General features: G+C 52.5%; 8 protein-coding genes across 8 annotated transcripts; 4 read left to right on the top strand and 4 right to left on the bottom strand.

Moving 5' to 3' along the window:
- Window positions 1–274: 274 nt before the first annotated feature.
- N7459_003403 (arylsulfotransferase family protein) lies at window positions 275–1991 on the top strand (the record flags this gene model as incomplete). The annotated part of the gene is made up of 3 exons (XM_056942587.1): window positions 275–827; window positions 886–951; window positions 1000–1991. 3 exons carry the CDS (start codon window positions 275–277, stop codon window positions 1989–1991), a joined length of 1611 nt encoding a protein of 536 aa, XP_056802470.1.
- Window positions 1992–2307: 316 nt separating this feature from the next.
- On the bottom strand, window positions 2308–3391 carry N7459_003402 (ankyrin repeat domain-containing protein; the record flags this gene model as incomplete). The annotated part of the gene is made up of 6 exons (XM_056942586.1): window positions 2308–2361; window positions 2427–2756; window positions 2822–2932; window positions 3009–3137; window positions 3255–3280; window positions 3334–3391. The coding sequence occupies 6 exons, from the start codon at window positions 3389–3391 to the stop codon at window positions 2308–2310; spliced, it is 708 nt and encodes a 235-aa protein (XP_056802469.1).
- Window positions 3392–3743: 352 nt separating this feature from the next.
- Window positions 3744–5105, top strand: N7459_003401 (WD40 repeat domain-containing protein; the record flags this gene model as incomplete). The annotated part of the gene is made up of 1 exon (XM_056942585.1): window positions 3744–5105. The coding sequence occupies one exon, from the start codon at window positions 3744–3746 to the stop codon at window positions 5103–5105; it is 1362 nt and encodes a 453-aa protein (XP_056802468.1).
- A 385-nt stretch (window positions 5106–5490) lies between these two features.
- On the bottom strand, window positions 5491–8012 carry N7459_003400 (origin recognition complex subunit 1; the record flags this gene model as incomplete). Its single annotated transcript, XM_056942584.1, has 3 exons — window positions 5491–6964; window positions 7022–7149; window positions 7224–8012. The coding sequence occupies 3 exons, from the start codon at window positions 8010–8012 to the stop codon at window positions 5491–5493; spliced, it is 2391 nt and encodes a 796-aa protein (XP_056802467.1).
- Window positions 8013–8683: 671 nt separating this feature from the next.
- N7459_003399 (uncharacterized protein) lies at window positions 8684–11455 on the top strand (the record flags this gene model as incomplete). The annotated part of the gene is made up of 9 exons (XM_056942583.1): window positions 8684–8688; window positions 8747–8769; window positions 8844–9206; window positions 9265–9307; window positions 9364–9496; window positions 9551–9778; window positions 9843–10432; window positions 10497–10793; window positions 10849–11455. 9 exons carry the CDS (start codon window positions 8684–8686, stop codon window positions 11453–11455), a joined length of 2289 nt encoding a protein of 762 aa, XP_056802466.1.
- A 430-nt stretch (window positions 11456–11885) lies between these two features.
- On the bottom strand, window positions 11886–12630 carry N7459_003398 (prefoldin subunit 5; the record flags this gene model as incomplete). The annotated part of the gene is made up of 4 exons (XM_056942582.1): window positions 11886–11953; window positions 12007–12124; window positions 12197–12483; window positions 12576–12630. The coding sequence occupies 4 exons, from the start codon at window positions 12628–12630 to the stop codon at window positions 11886–11888; spliced, it is 528 nt and encodes a 175-aa protein (XP_056802465.1).
- A 321-nt stretch (window positions 12631–12951) lies between these two features.
- N7459_003397 (putative proline--tRNA ligase AIM10) lies at window positions 12952–15157 on the bottom strand (the record flags this gene model as incomplete). The annotated part of the gene is made up of 7 exons (XM_056942581.1): window positions 12952–14327; window positions 14380–14509; window positions 14563–14642; window positions 14694–14784; window positions 14836–14879; window positions 14930–15008; window positions 15071–15157. 7 exons carry the CDS (start codon window positions 15155–15157, stop codon window positions 12952–12954), a joined length of 1887 nt encoding a protein of 628 aa, XP_056802464.1.
- Window positions 15158–15360: 203 nt separating this feature from the next.
- On the top strand, window positions 15361–18925 carry N7459_003396 (RNA-binding ribosome biosynthesis protein MAK21; the record flags this gene model as incomplete). The annotated part of the gene is made up of 4 exons (XM_056942580.1): window positions 15361–16143; window positions 16200–17311; window positions 17370–17916; window positions 17972–18925. 4 exons carry the CDS (start codon window positions 15361–15363, stop codon window positions 18923–18925), a joined length of 3396 nt encoding a protein of 1131 aa, XP_056802463.1.
- Window positions 18926–19962: the final 1037 nt, after the last annotated feature.

Below are 19962 nucleotides of genomic sequence, written 5' to 3'. Positions count from 1 at the left end.
ACAGTCACCGTGGCCCAAGGCACAGTAGTACAAGGAGAACGCGCCGATGCAGAAAAGCCAAAGGACAGACCGAGGCACCAATCCCTATTAGAAACACTGATTGGAGAGTCAATTGAAAGTTGATTCGACCGCTGTGGTTTGATGTTATTATAGCGCGATTGGCGTGACTGGGGCGTACGTCACACCCCAGCTCCCTCCGCATTCTCATCGCAACCATGCGGTGCATAGGAGACCGACCACCTCTCCTGAACCTCTCCAGAGGAATTTGACTGCAATGGATCTCAGGCGCTTCCTGTGGCTGACTGCCGTTCTGCGCTGCGTATCGGCAGACTGGCAATACTTGTCGCGTCCAGATTTGGCCCCTCCCAAGCTCAACATCACCGTCGCCTCCCCGCAAACAGAGTCCGGGTACATCTTCATCACGCCTTCTGCGGGATTCGTGAATGGGAGTGTTGGTCCTGAGCAGCCAGGTGCCTACATCTTCCGTGACGATGGGGAACTGGTGTGGTCTGGTGTAGGATACCTGGCCGGCTTCGTGGCGGACTTCAGCCCGGGTCTGCTGGACAACAAACCAGTTCTGCGTGCATTCCAAGGATCACTCGATGCTTCTCACGGTCGGATGTATGGACACCATGCCGTGCTCAACGATCGGTATCAAACGATTAGCATTGTTCGTGCCGCATCACATCGCTTGGTGTCGACTCACGAGTTCAACTTGATCGATGGTAAATCCGTCTTGATTGAGGTCCCCGTGTCTGTCCCTGCAGATTTGAGCAGCTATGGAGGTGATGAACAACAGCAATGGATTGTTTCAAACGGCTTTCAAGGTGGGCAACTGAGATCACCGAAGATAGTTATTCTATCCAGACTAACGCGAGACAAAAGAGCTTGATATCCATACTGGAGAGCTGCTCTTTGAGTGGTATAGTTTAGACCATGTTGATCCAAAACGTGAGTTTAGTTGATTAAGAAATCGATCTCTCACTCATACTCTTTCAGACAGCGCTGTCCCTCTCAAGCCGGACGGCGTCTACTCTGGCCGTACTGCCCTTGACGCCTGGAACTACTTCCACCTCAACAGCGTGGACAAGGATGACGAAGGCAACTACCTCATATCAGCTCGTCATTACTCAGCCTTGTTCAAAATCAATGGCAGCAACGGGGAAATCATTTGGCAACTCGGAGGGTCGCACGGGTCGGATTTCGATATCCCAGCAAGCCTGGAGTTCGCATTCCAGCACGATGCCCGATTCCGTTATCGGTCCCCAGACGGCACTATTGAGAGAATCTCTTTCTTCGACAACTCCGCTTACACCGTTCCAGACTACTCGATCAACCCGTTCTCCAGGGCTAGATATGTGCAGTTGAACCACACTGCAGGGACGGCAACCGAGATTCGCACTTATCACGCCCCGGACGGCCTCCTCGCCCATTCCCAAGGAAACTTCCAATTCTTACCAAGTGGAAACAAGTTTGTCAACTGGGGCCAGGCGGGTGCTGTCACGGAATTTGCTGATGATGGTACCACTCTTTTCCACGCCTATCTCGACTCAAACCCGAACAAGAACGTCCAAAGCTACCGGGGGTTCCGGTCCAACTGGACTGGTCTTTCTAGTGAAGAGCCTGCTGTCCTGGCTCTAGGCCATGAGGATGGCAGTGTCTCCGTCTGGGTTTCCTGGAATGGTGACACAGAGACCTCATCGTGGCATTTCTACCTTTTAGATAATGCCGGCGGCGAAATCGTGGCTTCCCTTGGCGCTCACCCCAGGACGGGCTTTGAAACTCAATCTAAAATTGATCTGGGATGGTCACTTGAAAGGCTTCGGCAATTTTCCATTGTGGCGAAAGCTTTGGATCCGGCTGGTCACGAGCTTGGAGGGAGTCGGGCTATCCAAATCCAGGATGATACTCCATACCGCGCTCATATTCGTGGATGGGGACTGCGGAATGATGGACAGCTCAGTACCCAGCGTCACCGATGGGAGCTATAACTGCCATATTTGCCCTCCTTGTCGAGATATCTCGATTTTTACTTGTATGTATGCGCCAATTGTGGCTGCCATAGCGACGTCGATAAACAAATAGCGTTTAGATATTTCCGTGTTGGGTAGTCAGTCCTTCAAGTACTTCCACGCTCGACTGAGAAATAGAAAAGACAGCAAAACCAGCATAAAAACTGAGAATCCTTTTGGGCCGATCTCCCCCCAGGGATCATCAAGCGAGATTTAACATGTGGAAGATGAAATATTAGAAAGTGGTCCAATCGGCCGAGAGCACCAGGAATATTTTGTTCGAGGGAGATTCTTATTAAGGAAGCTCAATTCCTTCTCGTTCCGCAGTCTGCAAGATGTACTGTTTAACCTAGAAAGGGGAATTAGATACCGGCCGACCACCCGATGAGAGAAAAATGACACGGGACCGCATACCTTGTCATCCGGGACCAGATCAATCGCCAGCCTCCCATCGCCATCTCTCTTTTCTGCTTCAGCGCCGGATTTTAACAAGAGAATTGCAGCATCGCCATGTCCCTCGGAGATGGCGTGATGTAACGCTGTCAAACCGTCATTGTCCGTTGCATTGATAGGGCTCTTCCCCTCTTCCAGGAGGTTCTTGATAATCGGCACAGAGCCGACTGCCGCTGCTCGGTGAAGGGGTAACTGTCCCCGAATGTCCTTTACCCGAGCACTACATTTGTTGGCGATCAAAGTACGGACAGTGGAGATATTGGACTTGGAGCTTGCAAAATGGAGAGCATTCTGTTGTCATGTTAGTCCTGAAACCCCCGCGTGAAGGTTCGGGGGACACCTGCCTGCCCTGATACGCTCTTAACGCTGACATCGGCGCCTTTCCTCAAGAGAAGCTCGATGATTTGATCACCCTCGGCCCCCTTGAGGCTCGCAGCGATCATGAGTGGAGTCCAGCCAGAGCCATCCTATGTATACTTGTCAGCAATATGATCTTAACATCCAATTTTCTCATAGAATGAGGAGTAGAGTGCAGTTACTTACTTCGACGTCTGGATCAAACTTCTTGCTTGCGACTAGCATCTCCACGATGGGTAGCCGGCTGTACGCCACAGCCCAGTGGATGGGGAGGCGTTCGTCGTCATCTTTAATGAAAGCCGACTTTGGGTTGGCCTACTTGCCCTGTCAGTATGTCTTGGTGTCTTGATGCCAGCTAGCGCAAAGCCAGCATTTGTCCATTGTGTATGGGAGTTCTGGCGGGGCAGCCGGATCCACAGGTGTGTCACTTACGTTGAGAAGGGATTCGGCAATCTGGGCTGTCATAAGCGGTCAGTGACACTACAATAAAGCCTGGAGGTGTCAGACCTACTTCTCCCCTCTCGAGCAGCCTCATGTAGAGGGAACTTGGCGTTCTGGCTAGGATCCATGGCGATGCAGAAGAAAGATAGAACGATAAGAGCTGCGATAAGTGAAGCGCGGTTGACACCTGATACCGACACCTCAGGCCGCAACTGCACCTTCTTCCGCCCGCAGAGATTCGCGCCGGCACGGACATCTTCACTGTACACCCTCTTGAGGCGCGCTTTCAAATCCAGAGCTGCCTACCGGCGTCTTTATATGTGCTGAGCTCACAGTGCCAATTCCAAATCAGGCGCTGGCTTCCACGCGCCCGCGACCTACCAAGGCTCTGGAGCTTTTCCGCTCGGAGTTCCTTCGAATCTTTCCAGCACAGTTTTGACGCCACGCGCTCTCGTCTCTTCCTCCGATCCCACGACGACAATGGACCACCTTCCCTCCCAAACCGCAGATGCGGCCGTGCGCGCTTCAGCCAAGCGTACCGCTGACCTTTTCGGAACGGACTATCTGATGGTATCCCCATCGACTTCGACAGACGGTTCAATCGGCGTCTCCTACCGGCGGAAAGCTGAATACGAGGACGTGAAAGAATTGCCACCAGTACTAGCAGAGAAGCAAGCCAAGGCGGCTGCAGGACGCACAAAACGGCCCAAGATCCAGGCACAGGCTCCCAATGGCCAAAATGGCTCATCGACGGCGCTTATCAAGAGCGGACCGCGCGGGGGTGCCGGTGCAGGCACGGCAGCTGGCGAGGACCAGCCCAAGAGCCTGATTGCAAGACCTTCGGCGACAAAGCAACAGAAACCAGACTGGCACAAGCCGTGGAAGCTGATGCGTGTGATTTCGGGACATCTGGGATGGGTGCGGAGTCTGGCTGTCGAGCCAGATAACCAATGGTTTGCCAGTGGAGCAGGAGATCGGACAATCAAGATTTGGGATTTGGCGAGCGGCCGGTTAAAGTTGACGCTCACGGGTCATATCTCGACAGTGCGCGGCCTGGCTGTGTCGCCCCGGCATCCGTACCTTTTCTCGTGTGGTGAGGATAAGATGGTCAAGTGCTGGGATTTGGAGACCAATAAGGTTATTCGACACTACCACGGCCATCTCAGTGGTGTGTACACTCTGGCCGTGCATCCTCACCTGGATCTGCTTGTCACCGGCGGCCGTGATGGCGTTTGCCGTGTGTGGGATATGCGCACGAGAAGCAATATCCACGTCCTGGCTGGGCACAAGGGCACTGTCGCCGACATCAAGTGCCAGGAAGCCGACCCACAGGTCATCTCCGGCTCGCTAGATGCCACAGTGCGACTTTGGGATCTGGCTGCTGGCAAGTCAATGGGCGTTCTGACCCACCACAAGAAGGGTGTCCGCAGCCTGGCCACCCACCCAAGTGAGTTCACATTTGCCAGTGCCAGTACCGGCAGCATCAAGCAGTGGAAGTGTCCGGAAGGTGCCTTCATGCAAAACTTCGAGGGGCAGAACAGTGTTATCAACACGCTTTCTGTCAACGAGGACAATGTTATGTTCTCCGGCGGTGACGACGGTTCGATGTCGTTCTGGGACTGGAAAACCGGCTATCGCTTCCAGTCTGAAGACACTACTGCTCAGCCCGGTTCGCTTCAGGCTGAAGCGGGTATCATGGCCTCAACTTTCGATCGGACCGGTCTACGTTTGATCACTGGCGAGGCCGATAAAACTATCAAGGTCTGGAAGGAAGATGATGAAGCTACGCCTGAGACTCACCCTGTTCAATGGGCCCCTACTCTGGGCAGACAGCGTTTTTAGACTCGAGGATGTCGCATGGCTACACAAGTGCTCAACTCGTCTGTTCAAAGTCGTTAATACCCTTCATCATGTTTGATCTTTTGAGGGCAGTTTTGTGGAGTTCAGCGTGGGTTCGGGGCCCTGGCATTGAAATCCAAGGGCGCTGGGGAATTATTATGTTCTCTGGGAAAAAATGGTTCCCTGTACAAGTATCAATCAAATTATACGAAGCTTTCATTGAGTTGGCGCTTTCCTATCAACTTCTTCGATCTTTAGAATGATCCATACAACATGAGCGATTCGCTTCATTAAACGGGTATCATATGCCATCCACACTATCTCACTAGTGATCTAAAACGGGAAATTACAAACACCAGATATGCATATCAATAAGGTTGCAGCAAATTTACTGGTCAATTCCCAGCCCGAAGCCTTTAGCTTCCACATCCTCGCGGAATGCAGACCGTATATCCTCGGCCCCAACCCTTAGCCGAATCTTACTACTCCGATCACCTCGAGAAGGAATGGTCGAACCACCTAGCAGGCTCTTCGACCCAGCACCCTGCTCCAAGGCCAGAACGCCCGAGTTCATTAGCTCCATGGCCGCGAATCCTAATGCACGTACTCGAGCACCGGCGCCTCCGTGAAGAAGAAAATCCTTCACGCCCGCACCAGCTGCACCAGCCACAGCGACCGCAGCATCCGCAATGCGGCGTGCCTCATCCAGAACATCCCCAAACGTCGATTCGGTGATGCCTGTTCGTTGAACACGCGCCAAGAGGGCCGCCAGAAAAAGCTTTCCTGATAATGGGAGGCAGCGTAGGGATTGCTGAAGGGGAGTGGACGTAGCCTCCTGGATGGCTTGCTTGATTTTGGCAATTGTGACCCGTCCAGGCTGTCCCTTGCCTGGCAAGGACTTTGTGGCTGCGGAATCTGCTGTCTTTTGGCTAGCTAGGGCCTTGTTCTGCCGCGCGGGTGTCTTGCTAGGTGTGGGAGGGAGAGATTCCGGTTCGTCTTTCGTTGTTGGTTCGGACGCAGCAGCTTCATCAGCTTCTTGCTCGGCGAGTTCGACAGCGCGGCGACAAATGTCTAGGGCACGCCGGGCGTCGCCGCTAACAGCGGCAACTTTACGGCTTGCAAATTGGATAGCATCCGCGTCGACGATGTTACCTGGTACATTTGCAAGACGTGTACTAATGATCTCCATGAGATCAGTGTGTCGATATCCGGGGAAGGTAATGCGGGTCAGTCCAAGACGACTCGATATCTTGTTGCTCAGCGTTCGTTCTGGAAGATCCATGGTATTCGCCACAGCCAGGACGATAAGACGGGAGTGTCGAAGTGCGGGCCAGTTGAAGAAATTGTACATGACCGACTGGTTCTTAGTGACAAGCTGATCCAGTTCATCCATAAGCACGACACAGGAGACTCGGCGAGGTGAAGGGTGAGAGAATTCGTTCTCTAGAAGGTCCAACGCATGGGAAGGTGACACTCGATCTCCCTTCAAAGCCTCCCACAGCAGCGAGTATGATTGGTGTGGGTCGGTGACCTTCATGCCGTTGATCTCAACGAAGATGAAATCATCCATCTCTTCGGCGAGAACGGCAGCGTTGAGCTGGGCGACTACTTCTCGTACAGTGGCTGTCTTGCCGGTACCAGGGGTGCCTGATATGTATATACAGGCGCCTGTTCCCTCCATGATAGCCGCACTCAGGTGATTGTATACTGTATTAAACTCGGTCTTTCGGCATGGCAAGGATTCTGGGACCGTCGAGACGTGAAGCAATGTACGTGCTTGGCGATATGGTGAGGCAAAATGGGACGGGGAAAGCACACGAGTGCCCAGCGGCGTAAATTCAAGAGGCTTCTTGACCGCAATTCTGTATCATGATGAGCTTTAGGGCTGATAGGAATGCCAAAATTAAGGGCATCGATACCTCTTATGAGTCGGCGTCGTCAAAGCCTTTTTGCGCTGGGATTTCGTTGGAGTCGCATTGGTCGAAGCCATTCTCTGTTTCTTCCTCGGGGTTGCAGGGGCCACGCTCTCTTCCTTGACATCGACGTACTAGAGAATTAAATGATGGTTAGCATTCCTTGAATAATTCTCTTTTTTCTTTTAATCAGAGTAAGGTCTCTTACATCAGTGTCCGCGGCCTTGCGCTTCCTGGCCGCTTTGAGGTTGTCCTTAACCATGTTGATGAGCTCGTGAATATTATCCTCGCGATAGACCTCCTCCCACACGAACTCATCCGTGTACCGCCCTTGCACTTGACTCACACCTCTGCGGCAGATAATACATTTGTTGTACTCTGCGCGCTCGGCTTTGTCTTTGGGAGGAGTGCCGTTGGGGTATTTTGCATAGAAAGCGCCCTTGGACATTACAGTGGCCTTGCCGTTGATGGAATTCAAAGGATTGGTGTTGAAATCTGCAGTGAGATACTGCTCGTTGGGCAGGGCGTCTGCCCGTCGTTTGTTTCTCGTCGACAGAAACTCATCGGGAGAGGCGAACCACATGATGTTGGCAGACTTGAGTGTCTCGCCTTCTTCCTCTTCATCCTCCTCTTCGACAAATTCGGTAATGATGCCGACCCAGTCTTTGCCTGCCTCCGGTGACTTCAACAGGACGATCTGGCCAAGTCTGCATTCGAATGTTCCCATGCGTGCTCCGATGATCGCTCGCTTCTTCCTGGCCGGGCGCGATGAGCGCCGCCGATTGGGTTTCTCAGGGCTAGCCGCCTCTGCTTCACCCTGGTGCTCTGCCTCGGCATCGTAGATCCAATCCCACGGGTGGTCCTCGTCTCCCAGCTCATCGTCGGAATCGTCACGAATGAGAGCTCCCTTGGTCATCCATTGTTGAGTACGACGCTGCCGGGCAGTGCGGTGTTGCTGAGCCTCGTGGTCGCTAGAAAAATCGGAGTCGACGGCCATCGCACGTATTGGCAGCTGCAATCGAGATGGTCAATGGCTGCCAAGGGCGAAAATCGCAAGCGCGCGTTGCGGGAACGCGTTGTCCACTTTACTCCAATTGTAGTTTAGCGCATTTCGAAGTCACTCTGGCCAATCACGATGCGAGAATCTACAGTCTACTCCGTCAGATTAGATGAGAACACCGATGCACTAATGATTTTGTAGAGTGCATAACCTCCTCAATGAGTTGGGGTTCATTGTTCTCCCTCGGTACTGGTCCCAAAAGCCCTATACTAAGCAATGGACTAAACTGGGTCTCACCTTTTTTTCTCTCTCTTGGGTCTTGCGTGAATAAACCAAGGAAGCTGTAATCCACGCGAAGAGGGACTTGCTGTTATAGACCCTAAACAGTCCACAACCACTTCAAACACACCGGGCTCTCCGGGTCTTCCCGGACTCTTCAGATCCCCCGAGCTTCCCCGCATTGCGAGAGTGAGAGATCGAGAGTGAATGCACGCCATGCCCGCGTTTCCCTCTCTCCACTCGCGTCCATCTCAATATCTCATTCCTCTTTTACCCGTATGCCCGTTTCTTATTGCCTGCTATCCTTCCAATTTTTGTTTTGGCTCTGGTATCAGCTGGCGTTGCCCAGCGAATATCAGCGTCGTCGAAGTTGTTTGCAACCATTCATCATGTCGTGAGTATATCCCAAAGTTGATAACTCTGCGAACAGTGTTAATTGATTGCTGTACTAGATGGGAAAAGGAAGCTGCCGAGGGTATCGTTCTTCTCATACCCCCACCATGCCCTGATACACCGACATGTCCTTAAAGGATGGCTAACATGTTCCAGCCTGGTACCTGCCTGGGTATGGCCTTGAGACAGAGGCTACACCGCATGAATCTCCTTCCGATGAGGCCGGCAGGGAATTGACAAGAACACCTTCTCCTGCAGTGACGGTAGTACGCTGGTCAGGTCGATCTGATACGGAGCAGCCTGTGGCTGAGCATGAAGTGGCAGGCGCAGCCACGCCGGCGGCTCAGGAAGAACCCACGCCACGTCGAGCTACTCTCCCACCAGCGAGTGGAGCGGCCTGGCGCGAGCGTTCTGAGACTCGCGGCTCACATAGACATACCGAGTCATTGGAAAGGGCGAGCAGGCTATTCCAGGACTCGCCGGCGAAAGCGCAATGGCGGCAAAACGAAGAGCCTGGAGGTTAGCTCCGGATCTCTTGGGGTGTAAATTTTAAATCTTCTTGCTAATTTTCGAATAGGTGTAGTTCGTTTACCGGCTGCATTCGGGAACAGAAGACCAGCGTAAAACAACCCCACAAAAAGCAACGCTTTTTTCCCTTTCCACTGACATATCAAAGACAAACAGCGGGAATCGCCCAATTTATTTCTCTTGACAAAGGCCCTTCTGGTTTTCCTGGTCGAGACGAGGTTATTGATGGGATTTGTCGCAAGACAGGAGCTTTCATCAAACCAAGCATTGGTAATGAGCGGGTAAGCTGATTGCATGTTTTGAGTGTATGACTTGGCCAGCTAATATTTTCGAAGGAGCTTCATATTTGGGGAGATTCCAGCCAAGTACTACAGGCACAGGAAATGTTGCTGTCTTTGGTGAACAAATGGATCGAGAGCCGAGGTGCTGGATTGCCTGGTCCATGGACAAAGATTCACCCATACTCAACGGAAAAGCATGAGCAAATGCAGTCCAAGAAAACGAAAAATTTTATCCGGGAAGACCTACGCAAGGAGCCTGCATCGTCCAATGTCTCTTCAAAGGTATGTGAGATATGTAAGATTTGCTCTTAACGCTGAGCTCTGGTTTTGATTTGGGCTTGCCTAGATGCTTTTCCTCTGGCCCTCAGAGGGTCCATCAGCGCAGGAAGTTCTCGGAGACGAGCTAGAGAAACTGGATACTCTCCGTGAGGAATTCAATGTTTACTTATACCTGCACAAAAATATCAAAGACTGTATTTGTGCAGCGAGCACCGAGGATATTGAGATGGAACCAATCATCTCTCAGCTTCGAGAGTTGTGGCAGCAGGCTGTGGCCAAGTTTGACATTCGCATCAAGTCCTATATGGTCGAACCACCGCCTCTCAGCATCATGAAAGATGGGATTACTCTCGTACAAGGAGATAGCTTCGCCCAGCCTTTCCTTCATGGAAACCAGATAGCACCACTTAGAGTGCCACTCTGGCAGCTTACAATGGGTGTGATTCGCAGGAGCAACCATCAGCTCATATTGAGCAGCGTGCGCCGATTGTTGACCATGATTAATTTTTACTCCGGCTATCTGCGAATGCGAGTTCATTTTGGGTCCTTCATATTCGACATATTTCGACATCCCTCGGGCGGCAAGCAGACATTCAACATAGAGGAATTTCAGCAGATGATCCAGGCTGACCAGGCCAAGGGGCGACTCGTTCCCGGGTATGCGGACCTCTTCTCCTTCAAAATACATAGACAAACTAATCGAAGAGTCTGTCTCCTTCAGCTTAAGGCTTCAACAGGAAGAGCTTCTTGATCGATGCGCCGGTGCGGAACACTTCCTAGAACCGACGAATACTATTCAACCCCTCTCATCGCTTAAAAGCATGAGACCCCTCTATTCTGCAAAATTTGAGTTTTCAGGCAAGATGGATTCTCAATTTCGACTAGAGGTGTGTTTTGATAAGCCGATTGGAGGCCTTGAGCTGGAGAGAAGTCGACACCGGTGGTTCAAAGCACGCTGCGGAGACGAAGAAATCCCCCGCCGGCTGCCATTGCAGTTAGGCATGATAGACTTTGCGAGGTAATCTTGCATCACCTCTTTATTCCATGTCCCGGTCGCTTACGTTTCCACCTAGAACTGACTGGCAGTACGATATGGAGTTATTCGAACCGCTGGGGCTGGGAGACATCAACTCGACCCAGGCCGAATTTGTCAAGACGGTCAGATTGACTGCGCCGATGAACGAACGTTTGATCGGGGCGGCCCCATTCAGAAAGGTAGCCTTCTCTACCAGTATTCCTATTGCCAAATACGTTGAAAAGGCCGCTCTCCAATTCAAGATCAAAGGCACAGACTACATTCTTGAACTCGCTCGATTCGACGAGTACACTACCATCAGCCCAAATTACTCGGGATGGACGAAGAATCCGATCACTTCCTGGGGCGCGACACTTTACAATCTAACATGGGACGCCGCTCTGGGGTACAGCAGCAAACTTGATAGCGACAGCGAGGAGGCTCTCAAGAGAGCAGCAGCACAACATGAAAGAGGGCTCACGGCATTTTTCCCTTCATCCAAGAGCTCAGAGTCTGAAGATGACAGCCATGGGTTTGAGGAATTCATGAAGATTGTCAGCAGAGTCTCTGCGCTGCTTGGGCCGGGTCAAGATTCATCTCCAGGAAGCCCTAGGAAGGAGAACATGACTGCAAGGCTTGATACGGAGCTTGGCACGCTTTTCTAGCTAGCCAATGGGTATCCGCCTTCTCCCGATTCCACGTCTTTCTCACAGCCCTATCGGGCAGTTTTGAACTCTTACTCTGGATGGTGCCTACCGGAATTGTTATCCACTTCTGCCGAGGCCATTACCAGCAGAAGTATGATCCAACTAGACCTTCCACTCGCCTTCGATATGCACTGGCCTTGTCATTTTATGTCTTCTTCTATTACTACCTAATCTTGGTAGTGCGTGCAGGTGGGAAGACGTAAAGGTCTGTGACTATTTCCGGTGCTTTGGGGTCTAGGAGCAAGTCGATTGACTGTATTTCATCTATCAAGTCGAGAATCCCAATGATAGCGAGGGCAGTGAGATAAAATAAAACGAAAAGCTCTTTTTGTTTTTATTTACTGGCTTTTCCCAAGCCGTAGTCGAACTCATACGTAGAGTATGGAAATCAGCCTGCACTGGCGGCTGCGGCCTGCGACGGCACACCCTCGCCACTAAGCATCTTCTGTCGGAGAACTGCAGGGGATCAGTAAATGCACGCAATGGCCCAGCAAGACAAGATAACTCACATTCCTCGACAACTCGCAACTGCGAGCTCTTGCCCTGTACAATCTTCTCCAGCTCATGCAGATTGGAGTCCAGCCCCTTGATCTTATCATCGTAAAACGCAATCGCCTTCGCCGCTGTCTGTATCCAGAGAAATAATCGTCAATAATTTCACTTCGCCGCAGGAGTTCATTTTAGTCCAATGACGCGTACCTTCTCAACATAGAACCCAGTGCCCACATCAACAAGCACCTTCTCCCGATCCGTCAACCGCCCCTTGACATACAGCGAGCTGGTCAGGGGAACCAGAATCTCCTCGCGGCCATTCGTGCCTTTCTGCTCAGACCCAGTGACGCCATCGTTGATCGAGCGCACACAGTCACGGAACTTGGCTTGCGCGGCGCGCAGCTTCGCGTGCGAGGAAGTGAGGTGCTCCAGCTCGGAAGTGAGACGGGTCTGGAGGGCGCGGAGCTGGGGCACGGAGAGGGTGGCCAGGTTCACTTCATCCCAAGAAAATCATGTATTAGCCAAGTCGATTTTGGGGCTTTGGACTCATCGGCGGGGTGCGGAGCTATGTCGGATGGGAGCGTACCTGTGCCCGGGGGAGCTCCGCCGGGACCGGAGGATTCTGAGTCTGATGGCGGCATTGTGGGTGGGAATTGGGGACTGGAGATTGTGAAAAGATCATGCGCGAGTGCTGGCGCGCATGAGACTGAGGCTCTGGTATGCGGGCGGAGGTGGGGGAGTCGAGCTCGAGAAAAGTGCTGGGCGGTGGAAATAGTGGCAGTAGTGGAGATCGCTGCGCCACGGGTGGTCAGGGCTGTGGTACGTGCACGCACTATACGACAAGTCGATAACAAGCATGAGAGAGGGATTATGTACATGCTACCTAGGGATGACACTATGCTAATGACTAATGATACATATGAGTACAGCAGCAAGAGATAATGTCTGCATCTGCCACCATGCTATAGCTGCGAGAGCAGATTCTCCACAACCCCGAGCAGCTGATCCAAAGGCACATCCTGCTTCACGCCCAACAGCCGACATTGGACTTCCAGTGTCTGATTTTTCTTCCAGCCGTTGCCGACGACGATAATCACCGGATATCCAATAAGGTCTGCATCTCCCAGCTTCCAGCCCATACCTTTATCTCGGTCGTCGATGATGGTATCGACGGGCGTCGATGCTTTTGAGGCAAGACTATCATAGACTTGTTCTGCAACAGCATCCAGTCCCTTACCGGGGACCACAACGACTTCGTATGGGGCGATCACCCGGGGCCAGTTAAGACCCTTGGAGTCAGCCAAACGGTTTGCCACGGCGGAAATCATTCGGGAGACACCAATGCCATGGCAGCCCATCTGCATTGGCACGATTACCTCTTTACCAGTCTGGGAGCCTGATGAAGAAGAATCCTCAAGCACAGCCGGATTTACCGACACCGAAGCATTAAGCACTTCGCTATACCGCGTCCCTAGATGGAAGGTATGGCCCAGCTCAACGGCCGAGTGACTCGTCAATTCTCCATCCGCACACCGAGAGCAGCGGTCCCCGTCATGAACGCGAACAAGACTAAGCCTGTTTGAAGTGCCAGGGAACCGGTCCAGCATCAAATATTCAATATCCGCGGCGGTACAGCCAACCTCTTCAAGAAGATCACTCAATGGAGGTCGCTGGTATACTCGTACCTGTGAATCATATAAATCCAACACACGCGGTTTCTCGAAATTCTTGTTTGCCTTGACGTGTGAAGACCACTTTTCCAATGGATTCTCCACGCTTAGATCGAGATCGACACCTATCGCAGTGGCAATTGCCTTCACAGCATGCGAGTTAACATGTCGCTCAACCGGCTCAGTTGAGCCGTTTTGCATCGAGTACTTCGGGTACCAGCCCCGGAGAAGAGTGTTGCCATCGTGGGAGATGGCCATCCACATGCCATTGGAGACCGTGGAACCCCCTTCAACATGCGCATCCTCAGTCCGGAAACCAGGTACAGCACTGTTCTCTAATTCGTGGAAACTGTGTGTCTTCCCATCTGCAAGCTCCTCATTGTACACATGCTCGCAGCTGGAACAGCTCACCACGCGGTCTTCACCCTTGTTGCTGATGAAGTGGAATTCATGGCTAAGACTGCCACCCATGTTTCCTGAATCTGCTGCGGCAACCAGATAGGGAATCTTCAGTTCATCGAACAATTGTGTGTAAGTATGTTTGACAGATTGGTAAGTCTTAAGTGCTTCTTTGACACTGTAGTCGAATGTGTACAAATCTTTCATGATGAACTCTCGCCCACGGAGAAGGCCTTGTCGTGGGCGGGGCTCATCCCGGTATTTCCTTGCTTGGAGAATATTAATGCTCCGTGTCCAAATGAAGAAAAGAACGCAGCTTACTTATCTGGTAGACTCGTAGTGGGAGGTTCTTATAGGACTTTGTGAGGCCTCCGACAAGAGAGGTAATTTCCTCCTCATGTGTTGGGGCGAGAAGAAATCGTGTCTCTTTTCTATCATGAAATCGGAAAACCTGAGTGCTGTTAGTTATCAACCGCGTCGTCGGTATTCCTACACAGTACACACCTCAGAGCCCTCAGTCAACCGGCCAGACTGCTCCCAGAGTTCTTGAGAGGATATTGAGGATAGTGACACCTTTGAAGCGCCTAAGAAGCATAAGCATAGGCTTCCGTAAATTTTGAGTAGAAGATGCATACCCAATGAGCGCATATGCTTGTCGATAAGACGCTCTAGCTTATCTTGCACTCGCAACCCAAGTGGGAGTAGATGGAACACTCCAGAATATGCCTGTCTCTACTGTCAGAAAAGCAAGTCCTCGATGGGCCGTTGGACACTAACCTGGCGAAGAAAGCCACCTCTGATCAGGAGATCATTCGCATCTTCTATTATTCCATTAGCATTTCGGTAGTCCTTCAATTGCAGGCGAACCTACCCTTTTCTCCGTCTACGGGCTTCTTGGAGATACCTCCAGTGGGGATCCAGAAGTTTGAGATCCGGTTACGACCATCGTACTACCACCTATTAGCACCTGCGACTCAGCCGGTTGGTCTCGATTTTTCCCGGGGGCGCGTACATGGAGTCCGCGATGCTGGGCACGAAGTCCCAGCACCAGCCGTTTCCCCGACTGCCGACCGGTTACGGGGTGCAGCCCACAAATCATCGAGGGGACGGTTCCAAGATGACAAGAGGTAGAGAACAATATTCAAGCAACGAATAGGAATCTCGAGAACTCGTCGAGGTCACTCCTGGGACTTTCTTATCGCATTGGTCCGAGCGTCCTGATAACCGGCCCGCCGCAAAAGATTTCTCCGTTCATTTTTCACTCCGTCCAAAAATACAAACCTCTACCCCAGACACGCCACAATGGCCAAAGGGAAAGGCAAGCGTTCTTCCGGAGCAAAGGAGGCTCTTCCTAACGGCGGCGTCTCGGTTTCCGACCCCCAGAACACACCGGGTGTGCCCCAGATCGACGAGAGTGCTTTCGCCGGCCTACGACAGAAAATCGAGCAACGGTTGAAAGACCAGAGCTCCGGCAAGGGAAAGTCGAAGAAGACCGGCAAGCCGGTTGCATCTGCTGAGGATACCCCTACGAAGAAAGCAAAGGATGTCGCTCGCAAGGCCGACAAATCTCCGGAATCTGCGCAAGGCAAGAAGCGGGACCGCAATGGAGACGTGATCGCTCGTGAAAAGAAGGGAGGAAAGGACAAGCGTGGCCAGCCGGAGAAGATACAACCTGAGCAGAAGGGAAATAGTGACGATACTCTGCGCCAGGAGATTCTGGAATTGGGCGGCACTGAGGAGGACCTCGATCTGCTTGCCGGCATCGACTCGGAGTCCGAGGTTGAGGGCGCACCTTCCAAGCCGAAGGGCAAGGGCGGCGACGATGATCTGCGAAAAGAGCTTTCGAAAATGCTCGAGGCCGCTGGTCATGTTGTGCCAGATGACCTTGCAGATGAGGCCGAGGAGGAAGACGCCGAAGACGATATTGAGAACGACGAGAATGAAGATAACGGCAACGACGAGGAGCACAGCGAATCAGAGCAGGATGTTTCTGATATCTCCGACATGGATGAAGTACCTGCGCCAAAGGCCAATTCGAAGACAAAAGAATCGGAGGTTGTCGTTCCCAAGGAATACGCAAAACTTGTGAGTTGTACATGCGCTCCATCTTGCTGCTCAATGTGCTAATACAATACTTATAGACTGTGCTTCCTCGGTCCGATTGGTATGCCATTCCCCTTCCTTCCATCGCCACCGCGAAGCAAATGAACGCTCTGCCCCGTCATTTGGTCGACCGAATCCACGAGCTGGCCAACACGCTCCTTCAAGAGGAGAGCGACAAGTACGCCGAAGCGCAACAAGCATCAGCCTCTTCCTCCCACAAGTTCTACACAACTATCATGTCATCTGGTACCTTGAGCGATAAGATTTCCGCGTTGACGCTCGCTGTACAAGAGTCGCCGCTGCACAACACCAAGTCTCTGGAGACTCTCATCGGTCTGGGACGCAAGCGCAGTCGTGCGCAGGCAGTCGAAGTCCTGCGTTCGCTGAAGGATATGTTCGCTCAGGGTACTCTATTACCAAGCGATCGACGATTAAAATCTTTCGCCAACCAGCCCGCACTCGTTGCGGCATTCCAAGGTGCCGGGGGCCGCTGGACGGAGCGCGACCCACTGCCTGGTGGCTTGCAGAAGGGCCACTTGATGGTTTGGGCCCTCGAGGATTTCCTCAAGGAACAGTACTTTGAAGTTCTCAAGATCCTGGAGATCTGGTGCAACGACGAGATTGAGTTCTCTCGATCTCGTGCAGTCAGTTATGTCTACGAGCTTCTGAAGGAGAAGCCGGAGCAAGAGGCGAATTTACTCCGACTTCTTGTCAACAAGCTTGGTGACCCCGGAAAGAAGATTGCGTCGCGTGCATCTTACCTCCTCCTTCAACTTGAGCAGACACATCCGATGATGAAACCCCTGATCATCAAGGCCGTGGAGGAGCTACTTTTCCGGCCTGGCCAAAGCCAGCATGCTAAGTACTATGCCATCATCACTCTGAACCAGACGGTTCTTCGCTCGCAGGAGGAGAAGGTCGCCGCGCAACTCCTCGATATCTACTTTTCGCTGTTTGTCACCTTTCTGAAACCTTCTCAGTCCAGCAAGCCAGGTTTCAAGGGCAAGCATGGCAAGGGCCCCAAAGGCAAGGGCGGAAACCAGCCTGCCAAGGGACAGGCTCAAGAGGACGAGTTGCGGGAGAAATTAACATCTGGCGTCTTGACTGGTGTGAACCGCGCATACCCTTTCTCGGACACTGACTCCGATCGGTATGTTTTGTATACGGAAAACGAGAATACTACGCTTTATGCTAACAATACTTTACAGTATGTCGAAGCACATTGATACGCTTTTCCGGATTACTCACTCCTCCAACTTCAACACCAGCATCCAGGCTTTGATGCTGATCCAGCAGCTGACCGCATCTCATCAAGTTGCCAGCGATCGTTTCTACCGGACCCTGTATGAGTCTCTTCTGGATCCTCGTGTGGCCACCTCCTCGAAGCAGTCTCTCTACCTCAACCTGTTGTTCAAGGCACTCAAGAATGATCTGAATGTCCGCCGGGTCAAGGCGTTCGTCAAGCGTATCGTCCAGGTGCTTGGATTGCACCAACCTTCCTTTGTCTGCGGTGTCTTATACTTAATCCGCGAGCTGGAGAAGACATTCCCTAGTCTCCAGTCTCTGTTTGACCAGCCCGAAGAGAACGACAGCGATGAAGAAGAAGTGTTCCGGGACGTGCCTGATGAGGATGACGAGCAACCCCAGCCCGCACCTGCCGTGGAGGCCAAGCCCTCGAAGGTTTCCAACGGATATGATCCTCGCAAGCGTGATCCTGAACACAGCAACGCGGAAAAAACCTGTCTCTGGGAATTGGTAAGTCTACTATGTCTTGCCGTCCGAGAAGCCCAATCGCTAATGCTCTGTGCAGCTCCCTTACACTTCCCACTTCCACCCCTCTGTCTCTGTAAATGCCACACATCTGCTGCAGCATGAGCCCATGAGCGGCAAGCCCGATATGACTCTGCACACCCTGACCCATTTCCTCGATCGCTTTGTGTATCGCACGCCAAAGGCAGGCGCTGCTGCACGCGGTGCCTCGATCATGCAGCCCCTTGCTGGTGCCGACACTGCTGACCGACTGGTCGAGGCCGGCAAGGTGGCGGCGCAGCAAGGTCCTCTCAATTCTGAGAACTTCTGGAAGAAGAAGGCCGGTGACGTGGCCGCGGAAGATGTGTTCTTCCACGAATACTTCAACCGCGTCAACAAGGACAAGGCACGTGGTAAGAAGGGTAAGGGCGCGGGTGAGCCCGTCGCACATGATGAGGAAGATGTCGAGGGTCTCAGCGACAACGAGGACGAGATCTGGAAGGCCCTCGTGGACTCGCGACCGGATCTGGAGGCGGATGAGGATAGCGACGACGATCTGGACATGGATGACCTGGAGTCTGCCTACGATGATGATGAGGATGATCTCGAGGGCGAAGGTGAAGGCAGTGGCGATGACGAAGTCATCTTCAACGACGAGTCAGACGAGCCGTCCGACGAGGAGATGGCCGAGTTCAGTGGCTTCGAGGACGAGGAAGAAGGGGCCGCACCTCCCCCCACCGCGTCGAAGAAGGCAGCCAAGAAGTCCGCGAAGGAAGACAAGGCGACAGAAGAGGACGAGGATACATTCGACATGGATGTCTCGGACGACGAAGCCTTCGTCGACAGCGATGAGGACCTGCCGTCCGACATGGAGTTTGGTGGTGTGGACCTTCCTGCGGCCGAGACCACCGCCGCGCCGTCGAAGAGCAAGAAGCGCAAGCTCAAGCACCTGCCAACGTTTGCCTCGGCAGACGACTACGCGGCGCTTCTGGCGGACGAGGACGATGGAATGTAAGTGGGGGAATGATTCGGTTGGGCATAATTTCTTTTCGCTCTTTTTTTTTTGTCTTGCAGCTTCCAAAAGTCATGTCGCGCCGACAATCAGCATCGATCTTTGTCGCAGGCGTTCTACGGTTTCTCATCTGTCTATTTATCTGTTTTGTATATGGGGACAGGGATCATTTTCTCTCTCCACACGCATGTGCCGGGGTTCTCTCGAGTGTCAATACATATACATACCACTTTTAACCCTCGGAATCCAGATCCGAACTCTTGTGCTTGGCTCCAGGGGAGGGACATCAGAATCGGCCGATCGATGTCAAAACAAGGTAAATGGTCACCATGGGCTACGTTTCAAATGGGCCCAGACGCCAGATGGAATGACCATCCCTGCTTATAGGTAGTTATACATATGTAATGTCACAATAGACGCAGGGCAAATCCGCCACGCGGGCACTAAAGGCTTCTCGAAGGCCCGGGTAGCACGGGTATGGAGCTCGCACGCCATCGCGAATGGTTGCCCGACGCGCGATGAGAAATTTTGAGTTCTGAGGGCGGTGTTAGAGAGAAAAATGCCTCGAGGGCGCGGTGCTCAATGGACTCGACATGAGGTTATCAGAGTGGGTTCGCACGCAAGAGCGGGAACGCTGGGCCAGGCGGCGAACCGGAGTCTCGGCCACGAGTAACTTTGTCCACGATGCTGATTCCTTCGTGGTGGGAGGGCCCATTTAATTCGTGTTATTGTTCTTATTATCCCATGACTGCGATATCGGTCTCTCGTGCATTCGACGGACGATGCAAAGCGCGTACTACTCTACTACTCACGTAGTTGCTGATATCCACGAATTGACCATGGATATCCTGTGGGTGGCTGAGTCAGCGCACGTGCTCCCCTGTACGGTAAATGCATTACTTTGCGTACCACGCAGGGCTCGTCTTTTGCCGGGCAACGATGGAAAGAACCGTTTCCAGCGTTACCGCGCCTTCCGCTTGCCTGGCCGAACTTGGTTAAGACCAGGATCCCCCTGCACTCGGAACTGACGGACCCACTCT

Source organism: Penicillium hispanicum (assembly GCF_028827665.1).
Source record: "Penicillium hispanicum strain IBT 35686 chromosome Unknown utg000003l_segment0_segment0, whole genome shotgun sequence".
In the NCBI taxonomy this organism is placed as follows: Eukaryota; Fungi; Ascomycota; class Eurotiomycetes; order Eurotiales; family Aspergillaceae; genus Penicillium; species Penicillium hispanicum.
Note: the sequence above shows the minus strand (reverse complement) of the source record. Positions and strands in the feature narration are given on the sequence as shown.